General features: G+C 42.0%; 1 protein-coding gene across 1 annotated transcript; it reads right to left on the reverse strand.

Annotated features, from left to right (window-relative positions):
- Nucleotides 1-3,308: 3,308 nt before the first annotated feature.
- Nucleotides 3,309-10,378, reverse strand: LOC146987292 (uncharacterized). The gene is made up of 3 exons (XM_085776516.1): nucleotides 10,196-10,378; nucleotides 7,114-8,367; nucleotides 3,309-3,798 (listed from the first exon to the last, which is right to left on the reverse strand). Exons 2-3 carry the CDS (start codon nucleotides 8,313-8,315, stop codon nucleotides 3,630-3,632), a joined length of 1,371 nt encoding a protein of 456 aa, XP_085632642.1. The 5' UTR covers nucleotides 8,316-8,367; nucleotides 10,196-10,378; the 3' UTR covers nucleotides 3,309-3,629.
- Between the last annotated feature and the right edge of the window lie 6,320 nt (nucleotides 10,379-16,698).

The following is a 16,698-nucleotide window of genomic DNA, read 5'->3' on the forward strand; positions in this document are numbered from 1 at the left end:
CTCATTGCTGTGGTTTCACAGATCATAAAGCTTCTGTTCTTCGAAAATTAAGTTCTGATTTGCAACCTGCCAAACGCTAATTAGCTGTGAAAGTTCGCAAAGGGCTAGAGAACAGTGATTTATCTGATGGAAAATGACCAAAAAAGCAAAAGAGGAGAGTTTACTGGCTTGGTACCTGTTCTGAAACATGACTTGAAATAATGCTGATATTGTTCTGTATCAACTTATTTAGGCAGCTGTTTACCAACATGTTTGCCACATTGACACTCTTAAGTTATATGTTAATTATATAATGTTAATGTTATGAAATTGTGATGAATAAATAAAATACCATATTTTTTGATGTCATTGAAGTAGAAATTTAAAGTAAAAATGTAAATGCCCGAAGTAGCCGCAGTCCGCAGAGTACCTCATAATTGTACTCCAAGTCGTATCAATTGCTCTTAAGCCACTTTATAACAGTGCAACAAACTGAAAACGCATGTCAACATATTGGCAACAAGCATTTGCACATCCAGAAGACACTAAGTAAAAGTAGCGTTCAATAAAATTGTGATTCTGGGCAGATCTATCTGCAAAATGCAACACTTATGTTCTCTGCACAGTCACTAACTTGGCCTGTCATTGGGTGTTTGCACATAGTTTAGTCTAGTTTAGTTAGTTCAGTTTAGATTTTTAGAGTTTAAGTTTGTCACTACAGCGGATTATGATGAGTTACTTTCTGCTGCTTGAGGTGACAACAGAGATGAGAATGAACAAAAACAGTGTACGTGGGTGGAAAACAAAAGTCAGCTAAAAGATGGTAAGATGGTTCTGTTGCGCAGAGGGGAAATGCAGAGCTGTGTGATAGTTCTTTATAAATTTGTCACATTACATCTTATCATTTGTAGTAAACGTACATCCCAGCACTGATTTTGAAGTCTAAAAAGTACTTTTCCTTGTCTTACTTACTTCTCTCATCCATTTACAAACTCAGCAAAAACGGTAACATCATTACAAATGCAAATGTTGCTTTGTGTTTGAATAACAGATATACTGTATAAGATGGTATACTGGGAGTAACAGATGAGCCAACCCTCTCCAATAAGCATCATCATTCAAATAACAAAGCAAGGAATTCAAATTTTTTTGTTTGTTTTATTTTGCAAATAGGAAAATAGCATTTCTGGTATTCAAAAAAAAAAAAACATCAACAAAAAAAAATACAAAAAAGAAAATACAGCCTGCTTTCAACCAGATACACAGGAAGGGCAGAGAGAGAAACAGAGAGAACTGGATGATGATTAGGGAATACAGGTCTGGATGTAGGTCAGTACAAGCAGCCTGGGGAGGCTCAGACACAAAGCGCTGCGCTGGTTCAGACAGATAAACACGTCTGCCCGTCTGTCTGCTTTGAACGGGGTTTCTACATTTACTAAGCATGGGTGTTTTTAAAGAATGAAAACCTAAATGTAACCATAAAAGCTAAGGACATAATATAAAACAAGAGGATGGTTGCTATGTAAAGGACTGTGCACTGCTACATGCAAAAGTGCTCTACTTTTTTAGTTCATCCGAAAGCACCACTGTTGCTTGAGCTAAGTTAAGATTGCCAGTAGCCTAACAGTTTGTGGTAGTAAGTGTGCGCTGGTTCAGCAGAGACAATCCAGTTATGTGAAGCGTTCAATTATTAGAGTCTCCTCGTGTGAAGCACTGGTAGGTTAAGAAGCACCAAAGACTTGAGATCAAATGATAATAGCAACTGCACGGCAGAGTGTGCAGTTTAACCTTCCCTCGTAAATCAGCTTTTTTGTTGTTGTTGTTGTTGCTGTTGTTGTGGTTATTCTACAGTTCTGACACATTTCATGGAACTGCCATAAGAGCACAATAACTGTTTCTCACTTTCCACAAACACAAGTGCACTTGAGACCGACAGATTCAGCTTGTGTGAACAGGTACGAGTGGGACTCCAAATCCCAGACAATAGTCAGTCTGACATTCCACAGATTGATCACGCTACAATCAAACTCACATAACAGACCAAAAAAAAAGAAATCTCTCCAGAAACACGACTGAATAGCTTAATGCACTGATTGAAAATCCTCTTTGATTAAAAAAAAACATATATATACTGTATATATATATAAAGGCTACAAGCTGTACATGTGTTATCTTTGTATTTTATGTTCAGTACACATTATATTGAGTATGCTTACACAGAGGATTGAATAGATGTTAGCTGCCTTTCCAGCTGTTTAAAGTATTAGCTTTTCCAGTTGCTATAACCAACAGGAAAAAAAAATGTTTACAGTAACCGCTACTGTAAATCAGAAAGAGCAGCACTTCAGAACCACTGAGCATTTTATGAACCATTGAGCCTAAAGTGTGAGTCGTTTTCTAGGCCACAGAAGTCGGCTGCAAATGATTTTCAAGAGAGTTTCAGAGAACAAACAGCTTATAAACTGTCATGCACCGCGGGTGTCGTTTTCATGCTCTCACAGAGACAGAACAGGGATTTCTGGTTTGGCAACCCCACCCCCCATCTGCATCCACCCCCCGCCCGCCGCCGCCGCCTTCCCTCCCCGTTCAGAATCACAGTTAATAAGAGCAGTCATATGATAACAGTACAACAGCAGGATCAAGTGAGGTTTTGTGATATGGACAAAAGGCATCGATAGAGATTAGGTCATACTGGGACTGAGAAAAAGGCAAGCGAGTGAAAGAAAAAAATAAGGATTACGGTTGGATGAACGCGATAAAGGCCAGTTTTAGAGTCATAAAACAACAGAGGTTTAGGAGATTCTCTCATCTCAGCGAAGCCACACGTCTAGTATGACTGAATCAATGTCACAGCAGGGTCGTATCGTTCATTCAGAGTGAAGCGTTAACTCTGAACATCCAAGTGCTTCCAGGCAACTTCTAATGCTTTTTGTCGGGCCGTCGCTCCATAGGGACGACTGTCACGCTCCGCCGCGTGAAACGCGTCCATCACAGGCCTTATGATTAGATCACATGGCATAAATGTAACGCTTCAGGGTCGATGTAACACTTGTAACAATATAGAAAGAAACACGTTGGGAAGCTTTATCCATGTGGACCCTGAAATTTTGGCTTTGACAAAGATGGGTGAATGCCAAAGAAGGATCAAAATAATAATATAATTACAAACGTTCCCATTGCTGTCACTCGGCCAACACCTGCCTTTTTTCAACAGCACCTGGTAGCTTGGTAACAGGGGCGATAGTGCAAGCGGGGGTTGCACAAAGGGGACTCTCTGTGAGGCCGTCTCCTGTTGTGTGTTTTGTTTTATGTCTGTGTGTGTGTGTGTGTGTGTGTGTGTGTGTGTTTAAGCCAGGAAGTCCACAAGTTTTTCCTGAGATGGCTGTTAGCTCAGTATAAGACAAGTTGCTCAGATGGGGCAATGAAAAATACACACGACAGGGAAGAGAGACAATAAGGAGATGGTGATGGTGATGATGAGGGGAGAGGAGGGGAGGCGAGGGGCAGCTGGCAGCTCTCAAGATGTTCTCTGTAAGTTCTGCTCACAAAGCACCAAAAGTCCTGAGGGAGACCCGGTCCCCGCCCCCGGACGAGAGCCGAGCCCAGGCAGGTGCGGTGGAAGGGTTCGACGGCAGGGTCCGATGGGTCCGTCACACGGTAGCCCTGATAATCCTGCTGGGCCTGGAGCTGCGGTGGACCTTGGTGTGTTTGGATAAGTGGTCGCTGCGGGCAAACTTCTTTTCGCACAGCGAGCACTCGTACGGTTTGATGCCGGAGTGAGAGCGACGGTGGCGAGACAGTTCATCGGATCTGGAGAACCTGGTGACACGAGGGGAGGAACACGGTTACAAACAGATTTAGGAGGATGGGCTTCTTATCAGCCTACAATGTATCTTCCAGTATCTTCCAGTCCCTTCCCTCTGGCAAAACCCAAAAAAAAAAAAAAACCAGGACCTCACGCCACAGGAACAGTTTCTTCCCCTCTGCAGTCAGCCTAGTGAACAATGCCCCAGTTCCCCCTAAATAACCCTAAACCTATGGACAGTCACTCTGCACTACAACATTTTGCACAATAACTTATTTAGTAGTATTTGTATATCTTTATTCTATTCTTTTATATAGTATATGTGTATTTATCGTATCTGGTATGCATATTTCCTTTTTGTATAGTATATGCATATCTTTTGCACTAGAATATTTTAATTCATTCTATTTTCTTTTCTTTTCTTATTCTATTCTATTTTTGGTACTTTTATGTTTGCACCTGACACCAAGACCTCGTGCTGTAAACTGACCTTTACTGCTCTTGGCAATAAAACAGTTCTGATTCTGATTCTGATCCATTGAAGTGATCAGAATCAAATGTGTCTGTGTTTTCTGCATTTGATTCATAAACAGAAGCTCTATGCCCACAGAAACAATTTTAGTTCCACCTTTGGGGCTCAAACTTTTTTTCTGAGTCTCACAATGTAATGCATGTGATGATGGACGAGTGCAATAAAGCTATCAAACACAAAATTCACAATGATGATTCATAATTACCAGGGGATTGGTGCAATCTCCACTTAGCGCACAAATGACAGAAGTGACCTACATTTGTTCACGCTGGCAAGGAAAGAGAAGGATAACCGAAGAGCTAAAACCACTCGTCAGCAAAGGCCCACATGACTGCTCAGGTTAATCTGTTCCAACGTGCACCGTTTGGTTAAGGATGAAATGTTTTGGAAACGTATGAATGAAGTGTTACCTTTTAGCTCCTGGCTGTTTATTATTATGACTCATCCCTGTGAGGCTGGTTAATGTTGACTTGCTGTGGTGTTACATAGTAAATAGACTGTAATTGTAAACGCCCTTTTCTAGTCTTTTCTCAACCACTCAAGAGAGATTTACGCCATAAACCACATTAACCCATTTACACTACACACATATTCTTCTGCACATACAGAGCTTCAACCATTCACACTCATAGCTGATGGAGCAGCCATCCGAGGCAATTTGCAGCTCCCAGCCACTCGGACTGCAGGATTGAAATATGACTGGAATTGCAACACGACCGAGTGTTAATATCCAAAATGCCGAGGCTGCAGTTTTACTTAGATAAAGGTCCAATGTTTTACAAATGTGTTAACATAATGTGTGTTGTGGTTCTACAGACATGCTCTGAGCGACATATCATCTGCTAAAACAATTTTTCTTTTTTGCATATCATGCAGCACGAGCAAGGAAACTTCAACATGCGGACCCGAGGAGCCGGACGATCAAACCACCGACCTGAAACGAACTGAAAACATCAGCAGTTTTGATAAATGAATAATTGTTTAAGGTCATTCAGGGCAAAGGTGGAAAATTCAATTTTACGCTGATCTGAAAAGCCTTAAATATGCAAATTATCTGTCGTCCATGTGACCGTCGAGACAGACAGACATTTGGACGGCAGAGCACGGAGATGTTATCCGACCTAGGCTGTGGAAAACTGTGCAACTGAAAACTGACAGGGCATTTCTTCAAATCTATTTTTAGACATGTGATTGACTAAACAATAAATAGAAGTGACAAACAGATTAAGAAAGAAAATCATTTGCAGTGAGTCTGTCCACAATGATAGAACAGGCAAAAAGAAAAGAAAAGTGATCTGTCTGTTAAAAAAGACCGAATGTAGCTCAAGTGTTGGTACGAGTTGATGTCACCATCATCCAGCGAGGAAGTGAGTTTGATAAACAAGTATGCACACATTCCGGCTAGATAAACATCACTGACAGAGAAGAAGATTATTGTCAGCTTAGTCTTTTTTTAGACTTGAAAAACTCTTCCTCATTGTATTTTAACCACAGAGCAGCATCTTGGCATCTGAGAAACCCTCATACTCCTGGATCTGTCAGATACAGTAAACTGAATTTCCTGAACCGACCTGGATTGACCTACATTCAGTTGGTACCTGAAGTAACACAGCCACATTATCGCCTTGACTTACTCCTTTAATCTTCATCTAGAGATTGCTTCATTAAAACATGCACTGTTTATATATCAAATTGTTCAGTTGTTGCTAACTAGTCCGTTGGTGTTGGGTTATAAAAGCTAAGAACAGTAGCGAGTGCACGAAGATTCAAAGGAGGCATCAAATAAAGTTAAATTCAGGACTTTCAGAATAAAATCAGTGCCAAAACAGAATTCAGAGATTTCCGATATATTGTGGCCAGACTGCCCCGCCCTGTTTGATCTTAAAGGGATATGCCAACATTTTTTATTTTTACGTGTCTTGCCTCACTCCCGAGTCCATGACAAGCAGATAGACACCATCCTTTCGACTGTGCGTGCAGTAACAAGGGAGATAGAGCCGTATCGCCCATAATTAGCTTAGCTCAAACGCTGGAAGTGTATAGGTAGTGTTAGCCTGCCTCCACCTAAAGTCATCAGAGAAACTCTTCAGCAACTCTAAAAGGAACCGATCTTTGTCTCAGAGCTGACAAAACTCTCCGGTAAGGCATCTTGAGCAGTCAAATGCCGGTAACAGGATAAGATCGGTCAAAACGGAGGGTTCAAGCAAAGACGGTTTGTTTTGGTTCAAGCTAGCTACATCGAGGGTAGTTTAGCTTCCTATTTCAAAGTAAAAGCACTTCTGTATGTAAAGGGAAACGGGTGTTTTATTTTGTGAAAGTAACCGGAAGTGCGTTGGTCACAACGGCTAGCTTGAGTAGCGCCGAATTGGTCCAAAACAGCTGGTATTTAGACAAATTAACGACACACTGCAGATCTAAACGGCTACTTTCTCGCCTAAAAATGTTTGAAATGTTGATAAAGTGATATATTTACAGAGTTTAGAGCTAAAATGAAATCAGCTTCTGACTGCTGATTTCGGCTCAGGTAGCAGGCAGGCTAACACTACCCATACACTTTCAGCGTTTGAGCTGAGCTAAGCTAATTACGGGCGATACGGCTCTATCTCCCTTGTTACTGCACGCACAGTCGAAAGGATGGTGTCTATCTGCTTGTCATTGACTCGAGAGTGAGGCAGGACACGAAAAAAAAAAGTTGGCGTATGACTTTAAGCTTAGTTTTCACTTTGTCCCTGCCACCGCGCTGCCTCAGCTTAGCTTTAACTGTTAAATATGGCCCAGTTCTAACTCTGTCACTCACCTCCAGCCACATTCGGGCCAGCTACACGTGTACGGCTTCTCTCCTGTGTGCCGGCGGAAGTGAGCCTTCAGGTGGCTGCTTTTGGTGTACATCTTCCCACAGCCCGGGTGGGAGCACTTGTGGACCCTCTCCGTCGGTGGAACTCTGGTCACCCGGGGGGCGATGGCCTTCAACAGCCCGCTGCCCTGGGCCCCCACCCCCGTCACACCTGTGATCTCTACTGTCCTCATCGTGATGGGCAGAGGCGCGATCTTCACGTACTTCTGGTCGGCTGACTTGGCGTCACCGCTGCTTAGGGATAAAATGGTGGCGGTGGCGGTGGTGGTGGTGGTGTTGGAGGCGGAGGGCACCTGGGGGGCCAGTAGGGTCAGATTTTGTCCCGTAGCACCCTGGAGCCCCATGATGAGATGGGTGAGCCAAATGCCGTTTTGTGCCCCGGGAGGAGAGACGGCCGGCGGCTGAGGCGGGGCCACGGGAAGAGGCTGCAGCTGGAGGACCAGCGGAGCGCCCAGGAGCACCGGGGGGGTTACGGCGGATGGTGCAGGGGTGAGTTGGGCGGAAGGGGACGAGTCAGCCGGGCTGGGGCTGGTCTGCTCGCTGTGAGGAGTGTTTGGGCTGGGGGAGCACTGAGAGGCACTAGTCCCGGGGTCACTGCAAGTCTCTGAGGAGGAGGAGGAGGAGGAGGAGGAGGAGGAGGAGGAGGAGGAGGAGGCCAGGAGCGCAGAGGAGGATGGAGACGCGGAGTCACTGGAGCTGCATGGAAGAGGGGAGGCCTCCTCTTTCGGGGGTGTCAGCCCATCTTTGACCAGCTCCATCTTTTCCCTCAAGAACTCCTCGATGTCCTCCAGGGTCGGGGAGAAAGGGGAGGAGGGATGAAAGGGGAACTCTGGCAGCGTAGGATCCTGACTGGCGGGTTCCTCCTCCTCCTCTGCCGCCGCCGCCGCTCCGAGAAAGACATGCAGTCGCGCCCCATCTTCCTCCTCCTCTTCCTCCTCTTCTTCCTCCTCCTCCTCCTCCACCCCGGGGCTGGAGCTGTGTATGGCCCCCAGGTCCCCCGCCTCGGGGCTGTCGCAGGAGGCTAGACTGGCCCGCTCGCTGCAGGCTCCATCTCCCAGGCTGAGGGAGAAGAGGCTGCTGCTGCTGCTGCTGTCCCTGAACAGGTCGTTCTCCAGACTCAGCGTTCTGCTGCTGAGAGACACCATTGATCCAGGCCCGATGGCGCGGCAGAAAAGGATGTCGAGGAAATCGCAGAACCTGCAGAGAGAGGCAACATTGAAACAAGATTTGATTTCACAACTGAAAGTAAAATTGATTTGTTCTCTACTGCTGTTCCCAGATTTTTTTTTTTGCCATGTTTTCACTCTTTTTTTAAGATGATGGGTAAGGCTGGCTCAGGTGCACGCTGAACCAGCGCTAGTCATGCTGCTATGGGTCTAGACTGCTGGGGGAACTCCCATGATGCTTTGAGCACTTCTGCTTTCTGTTTCTCTCTCCACACCAGGGCATGTCATTCATTTTGTAATTTGTCTCTCTTATCGTCTGGGCTTCTCCTCTCGCTCTACTCATTCTGCAGGTGTCCAGGTGATCCAGATCTGCCACCACAACATTCATTCTCATTAATCGGTAGTTTCTCTCTGCAATATTGTGAGGCCTTGACCTCAACCTGTACACTTACATGAGATAATCTATAAACAAGTGCATCCCACTGGAAACTGCTTTGTTGGATTCTTAGAGACAATTTCATTTTGCTGTGTATTTTACAATTCGTCAGGCAACAGACAACTTTTAACTTCTCCATTTCTAAACCAAAAAGTTAATTTCACTAAATATACCATAAACCTGCCCTGTGTGGTATGGTTCAACGCTGGTGATACTGAGTAATATAATACAGCAAATATAGCATAATCATCCTCATAATAAGATTACTGTTCAATAGTGAACGGTTCTACTGTTACAAAACACTGTCCACAAGTCAAACCATAAATAACACCTTTTCTTTGAACTAAGAAATTCTAAGAATAAAACAATAAGTTGACACCATAGTGACTCAACTTGATCTACGATAACATGGATATACTGTATAGCTCGGCCCTATGAACCCCTTGGTTCTGTACTTTTAGATATTTTACTCAAACTCATTTTCCTGTGTGTACATGCCAAATAGAAAATCTGGATTGAGACTTGGATTTTCTCTTTAACAAGAGGAAAACATCAACCCCAAAAATGAATGGCCAATCAGTCATGCAAAGATTAACCTGTTTGAGGGCCACAAGGAGAAAATGTTGGGCCTTTACTGAGCCATTTATATAGATCCTGCAGAAATCAAGTTAATCATACAGAACCAGCCTTTGTTGACAGTGCAGACCTTAATAATAAGGTCATTTTGATCTTTGAGCCCTTATGAATAGCAGTTCTCTGTACTATTAGGCCCCATGTGTTGTTTAGCCATATATGTGTATATTAACAGGGGCAGAAGCAAAGGCTATGAGAAGAAAACATATAAAGATTATGATTCGAGTATGCTTATTTCTAATGTGTAAAAAGTTCAACTTTAAATAGGCCAGGGAGTCTGTCTAAGCCAGGCCTCCATCGGGTCCGTGAATGCCACATTTGAAAAACACAGTCTCCACTCACAAGGGGAAGATAATCCCCCTTCGCTTATGTAAAGGATGTTTGTTGCTGCTGTCACACCGTCGGGCACATGTTGCAGCAGGGCCTCGGACTTGACACAGTGCAGGAACAAGGCGCTGCACACAAAAAATAAAAGAAGGAAAGAAAGGAGAGAAAAAAAAAGGAAAAAACACAGCTCACGCAGACGCGCCCAGAGCCATATGGTGAAGAAAAGTCACCCCGAGAAAACAATCGGCCCCGTGAAAGCAGCTAAAAAAACTGTGTTTGTAAACGGAGGAGCGGTCGACAACATGGCAATCCGCCTGGGTGCAACAACTATACGCCTGCATCGGAATCCACGAGTCTCAAGTTCGGTTGGGTCAAAAAAAAAAAAAAAAATGTTCTATTTATACTCCTCCGTCTCTCCGGATGAACCGAGCAGGAGAATCCCGGACATTTTGGCTCGACCTACCGTGAGTATAGTTCGCAGGAGGCTCGGTGAAGGGAAGCTGCGCCGTCGATGGGTTTGTGTATTTTATCTTCGTGTTTCCTTTTTTTTTTTTTTTTTTTTTCTTCCGTCGTGTTATTGTCGTAGCACACTCACATCCCGTCCTTGCCACGGGTCCATGTTGGCATTCCTTTTCCTAACGTCACGTGACTGCATCGCTGCACAACTCGGAGGCACGGGTCCTGTTCCGCCTTCCTGATTGGCCGGCCGCCGCGGAGGCTCGCCCTAAAAGGAGCGCTCTGATTGGCTGCCGCTCGATAAATTCTGACTGCCATGTGTTGATGGAGGGGAGCACTGTGGCGCGACTTAACAGACACAATGTGGCCTTTGATGGCGCACACAGGGGAGTGGGGGAGTGCCAAATAATGTAAACACCTTTTACTGTAACAACTATATGTAGCCTTTCCGTCACAACAGCCTTTCTCTTTCCTGCTGTTGTCCAGCAAGGAGAGGAAATGTGTCAGTGTGTGATGGGAAAGACTCTACTTTACGAGGCTGTTTACACTAGGCCTACTCCTCCCTGCGTCTGAAATGTAGGCTACTGTTATCCAGAGAAATATTCAGACTTATACAAATTCTTCCTTTGGGGTTGAAAATGTATTTTGCTCATTCAAACCTAAACGTTATGATAAATGCAGAGATGACTCATCATCAGACCTCAGCTTTGTTGTGTTAGCACCAGGCTTAGGTGTGAATGCAAATCAAGGACAGTCACCCAACAACCTTCTTAGCTGAGTCAAACAAGAAAAAAAGTGTCAATTATGTTGTGTTCAAGTTTCGTGTTAGCCTACAGTGAGTTGTTGTGTTTATATTCATGAGTATGTTTATATTAAGAGTTTTTGTATGCATTGTGTTTATGTTGATACTTTCCTTATAATACACAATAATACTTTATTCTGAGCCAGTAAAATAAATATAAAAATGGAATAAAACAAAAGCATTAACAGAAGGAAACTTAAAACCAGATCATATGCCTGATTGAAATGGAATTCCTGGACCACCACTCAGGAAGTGATAACTAAAGAAATAAAGAAAAGTGAAGTGACTTAATTGAAATTGAATAACTTAGCCTATATGAAACCAATAAAGTAAAACCAGCCAAGAAAGTTGATTGAAATTCTGCAGCCAAATAGATCATTGTAATGATTGCTAATAAAACTGCATATGCTATGTCAAACCAAATCCTATATCTCGGACAATATAATACTTAATTAAGAAAATGAAACAGATGAATCTGTGGCAGCGAGTGCAGCCATCACAATCATGTAAAAATAAAAACCTCCACATAATTGTTTAGTTTTCACTTTAGCAGGCCAAGTGTGAGACACATATAGCTATGAGCTGACGCATTAGCATGCAGAATGACGTTTCAGCCCTGAGGCCTTCTTCAAAATCTGTAAGCATACAGAAACAATATACAAATATCTCAAAATTGGTTTACTACACTTTGACTTGGTCACATGACGCATACACCTTCATTTATGTGCAGTATTTGTCAACGTTTATCTAAAATGTATTGGCTTTTAAATGTGTGTGTATTTCATAAGATTAAGAATTGTTTGTTTACATAATTTACACTGTGAACATTTTCATAGGAAGTCAATGCTTCCCAATCTCGAATCCTAGCTCGATGGATACAGTTTCCCTCAGTGGAAACACTTCACATGTGAAACATCCTTTTCTAACTGGCATCTTGACATGTAGGGTTAGAGTAGAGCCTGTAGGGCCACCACAGACTCTGCACTGTTTGCCAATGACAATAAGAAAACCCAGTGGCATGGTAATTTGTGTTGGGACAGATCATGTCGGGGTAACATGATAAAGAGGAACATGTGTGGCTTGGCGGTCACAAGTTGTGTATTCATCTTCTCCTGGTTTCCTCCACTCAGACTTTGACAGCTGATTTGTATATGCAGGCTCTTGCTCAGTGGTGTTCCACTGTTGGTGGCTCAACATGGTTTTAGTGTGGTTGTTTTTTTTATCAGACAAAGAGACATAAAAACACAAACATAACATAATTGCGTTTGTTAAGACATATTGTGGACAAAAGTTTAAGGTTTATGATAATAATAAAAAAATAGCAACAACAACACCAACAATGATGGTAATAATTACAGTGTCATCATAGGTGACAGCTGATGACAGTCTGAAACTGTTGTGTCACACTGGGAAAAAAAAAAAAAGTAACAAACGTACATTGGAACCAACTTTTAGAATATATGAGAACTGCAGGAGTCTAGAGTTTAATGTAGCAGAGAGAATGAACAACAGAAAGCTTTGTAAGGCTTTATAACTTGAATGCTTATTTAATGAGTGGTTTGATACTATTAAAAGTCTGCCTCGATAAAATCAGACTGAAACATTCAATAAAGCAGCAATTAGTTATTATCACATTGCCATGAGGACATTAGTATTATTAGTATTAGTATTACATTTGTCTTAAACAAACAATTTCCTTATGTCTTGTTCTTATGGAGAAACTTTATTTTTTACGCTACTGTACTTCATCAAGCTTTGACTTGATGTGCTGTTGTACACAGGGGCCCTCTGGTGGTTCATCAGAGCCACAAAAAGTTGGGTGGAATTTTTCACCAATAAGAGATGGAGAAATCATTTGAACAGTTCAAAACCAAACAATATTACAACTCTACTACACTACATTACGTTTTATTATTTAAGTTATTATTTTCATGCCTTAATAACCTTAATACCAAGACAAATTATTGTAAGTAAAAATATACAAACCAATATACGTTTCTTATTTTGTATTTCTTATATACAGTATAATATATACGTTGATTATGGTTATTGTAAGAGCCATATTGTAGTGCTTACAATTGTTAGTAGTTTTCCTTTAAAATGTGGAACTGCTCCCGCTACAGTTATTACTTAATGAAACCATAATGAAACTTAACAGCACGATTTCCAAGGTCAATTGTATATTAGTGTATATTGTGTCAGAATTAGACCACTTGGATTGTCCCTGAGCATTTGATTTCTGAATGTTAAACAACAACCTTCACAACACTTAAGAGACATACTCCACATGGTAAAGCATTTTCCATCCTGAAGCTTCAGGAAAGACATGTGACTGTGCAAAAATAGTGCCAATAAAACCTCACGTTTCCCTCCACTGCAACGTTTCTGAGCAACTTTTGTGAGAGAAACTGACATGAGTGTAGAGTCTGAACATCCTTGGTGACAATAAATGTGCTTATTTATTCATCTGGCAGATGTGAACAGAAAAAAAACAGAAGTGCAACAATAGTAAAGCAAGGTCTGTATTGTTTTTATGTCTTTCTTAATGACATTTTAGTCACTGATGTAGATCATGAAGTATAATTAGACAGTAAAGCCACCGCAGCCGTAAACAAATGTAATACACTGCTGAAAACATGCCTTGATTTATCTTTGGTGGGTCATTAGCTTCATTTAGTTACTGACTGGTTGTAAATGATCCTCCAGAAGCCAAGCAGAGCATATGGATGAGAAGACTGCAGCATAATGCACCACACAAGGAGTGTCAAGACACCAGTGTGGTTTCTTAGCAACAGTACACAGCAGGGTATCTCTCCCCACCACTCCCTATACAAGAGTATTTAAAAAAAATTGAACTAATTTTATACATGGATGTAGATTCTGTGCGATGTTTGATTAATACATGTGAAAGCACAGAATCCATTAACATCTCATTACCGTCCTCGGATGGAAATCCTTGAATCTCTTTAAACCCTGAAGGAATGCAGTCACTCCTCTGACACCAGCTCCGTCTCAGTCAGTCAGGAGGCTTTTTTTCTCTCCATGCAGGGACCACATCAGCAAACCGCTGGCTGGGTAGGCGCTGGTGTAGCTATGCTCTCAGCTGATGGTCTTTCTAGAGCGATGGTCAGTGCAGGAGGATGGCGAGGCTGGAGGTGACCCTGGAGGAGCAGAAACATGCCGGCAGGCGGAAGCAGCGGGCGGAGGCCATGTAAACCCCCATCCACACTGTCAGCAGTAGCTTCTGCAGGAGATATTGTTACAGTTTAAATAGGTGACCGAGATCATTTCTATGTGTTTATGGATCCAATTATTAATTAATTATTTTTTTAAGTAACCCTAATCCTTTCATACAAAGAATAAAAATCAAAATTTCTGTACAATTATTAAGTTTTTCCGACCTGCTAATCAGGCTGATTCACTTTGTCTTGGTTCACAGTGAATCTTTGTGGCCATCGTATACATTTAATTTATTGTAAACTGCTGGGATGCTAATTTTAAAAAGTTTGAATTGTAAATTGTGCATTTTTATTTATTTATTTCATAATTCTAATTCTCATAAAAAGAAGTGATCAGGGTGAATAAAGTACGGGCAATGTGCTAAGATGCTTGACCTCATGCAGTTGGAATACGCATCATATGCCTCAGATTTTACCACAGTACTACAGCTGTATGAGGCTGTGACATGTCACTGTCATTTCAGATCTTTAGGGCAGAGGTGACTGACACTCTGTCAGACTGAACGGAAAGCTTCAGGCAAACAGCAGACAGCTTGTGTGCCTGCTGCTGGGAGAAAGGCTGCATGGTTACAAAGCAAGAGTTCACATGTGATTCTGGCAGTGAGTGAATATGTGTTCAATGACTAAGATGCAAAAATATGTTTCCCAACACAAACAGTTTAAGTAGAATATATACTTGGTAAATGGTAAAAGTGTGGCTGCTGGGCTATTCAAGAACTTCAGTCACGACTTCTGTCGTCTTGTCCTCAGCTGTCAGGCCGGTAGACGCACTTACTCAGAAGTAAACAGATCAATAATGCAAAAGAAGTAAAAGGAGTTTGTGCCTGATGTTCTTGCTGTATTATTTTTACCCACTCTTCGTTATGGTAGTATACAACTTCTTCATCTGTAATTTCCACCCACAAATAGTAAAATGTCAGGTCTTCCCCCAGATAAAGTCTTGTTCATTAGTATGAAGGTTAGCCAGATCCCAGAGAGGTATTAGCTTTATGCGTTGAGTCATCACCTTCAGTGAACAATCAAGGTATCAAGGTCTTGGATGAAGTGATAAAACACTGAGAGAGAAGGATAAAGGAGTACAAATAGTGAGACTAGATCATTTACCTCCCAGATGAAAAGTGTGACATACTTGATGAAATAACTAAACAATTCTTTAAGTTTTTTTTTCCAGTTAGAGTTTAAAGAGAGGATTGCTCAAGTGTTCCTCAAAGAGAGGTTACATCTTAAATCCTCCAAGATGAAGAGAATGAGAAGAACACGATAAAACTTCAGCACAACAAATCGATCTTAAAGGCCTAAAAGAAAAAACAGAGGGATGGAAGTCAGAGCAACCAGGAGCCTGAAGGTGTTGTCCCAAACTATCAGCACTGTGAATTTGACAGGAACCAGGAAGATAGCACTGCTATGCAAGAGGGGTCTCCAAACTCCAAAGACGAAGCAGACAACATCTGGGGAAGACGATGAAAGAAATTAATATGGAAAAAGTGAAGGCTGAAGCAGCAGCTGAGCCTCCACAGGTATTCGAGCTGAAGACCATGTGTTGAGCTGCCAGACCTGCAAATAAAAGAGAAAAAGAAGAGGTTTTTTTTTTGTTTTGTTTTTTTTCGCTTTTGGCTGTCTCTCGTCAAATCGATCATAAATGAGATTCACTGTGTCAGAACTTAAAACTGTATTTATTGATTGTTGTAATAAGGCAAAAGAACTAATTTGGTGTAAAAGGTGAAAATACAGCTGGCAATTTGTTAAGTACATGGTGTTAAAACGAACTGAATCTAATCCAACAGTCCAGCTGTAAATTTTGAATTTTATAACGCACATTTTTTATTGAATTTGAGAGGTGCTGACGATTATTTTGTTCCTTATACACACGCACGAACGCACGCACACAGTTTCCATCAGAACTCACTGTAAAAAAGTGTGTTGTAAAAAATAAAATATTTTCAAGGCTTTGGTTTCCAACAGTAGTTTAAATCAGTTCAAGACCATTCGGTGTCCCAACTCGTTGTGACCCTTGGTCGTCACTGCAGAATGAAGTCACTCTTTTTCTCTGCTGAGGTTTCATCCACTTTCTCTCAAGTGTGGAGGTCAGTGGGAGTGTGTGGGGGCTGGGTCAGCAGCTCTTGACAATACATGTCAATACAAAAAAACGACCCATGTGATATGGAAAAAACAACTTTATTTGACCAACGCGTTTCGGCTTGTGGCCTTCATCAGGGTCACAAGCCGAACGCATTGGTCAAATAAAGTTGTTTTTTCCATTTCACAAGTGTTGCTGGAGCTCCTTTGAACATTTTCCACTGTGTTTCCACTCTCCATGCACCTTGTGGGTTGGTGAAGTTGCACCAGAGACCACTCTCTAACACAAAAAAAACACCAATATATGTGATATCTGATGAAAAATAAAATAAAATGTAAAAAAGAAATTCCAACACAAAGGTGTGCACAGTAAAGGTTGCCGTAAGTATAAAT

Source organism: Trachurus japonicus, chromosome 5, assembly GCF_045865225.1.
Source record: "Trachurus japonicus isolate A0001 chromosome 5, Traja_1.0".
NCBI classification, from domain to species: Eukaryota; Metazoa; Chordata; class Actinopteri; order Carangiformes; family Carangidae; genus Trachurus; species Trachurus japonicus.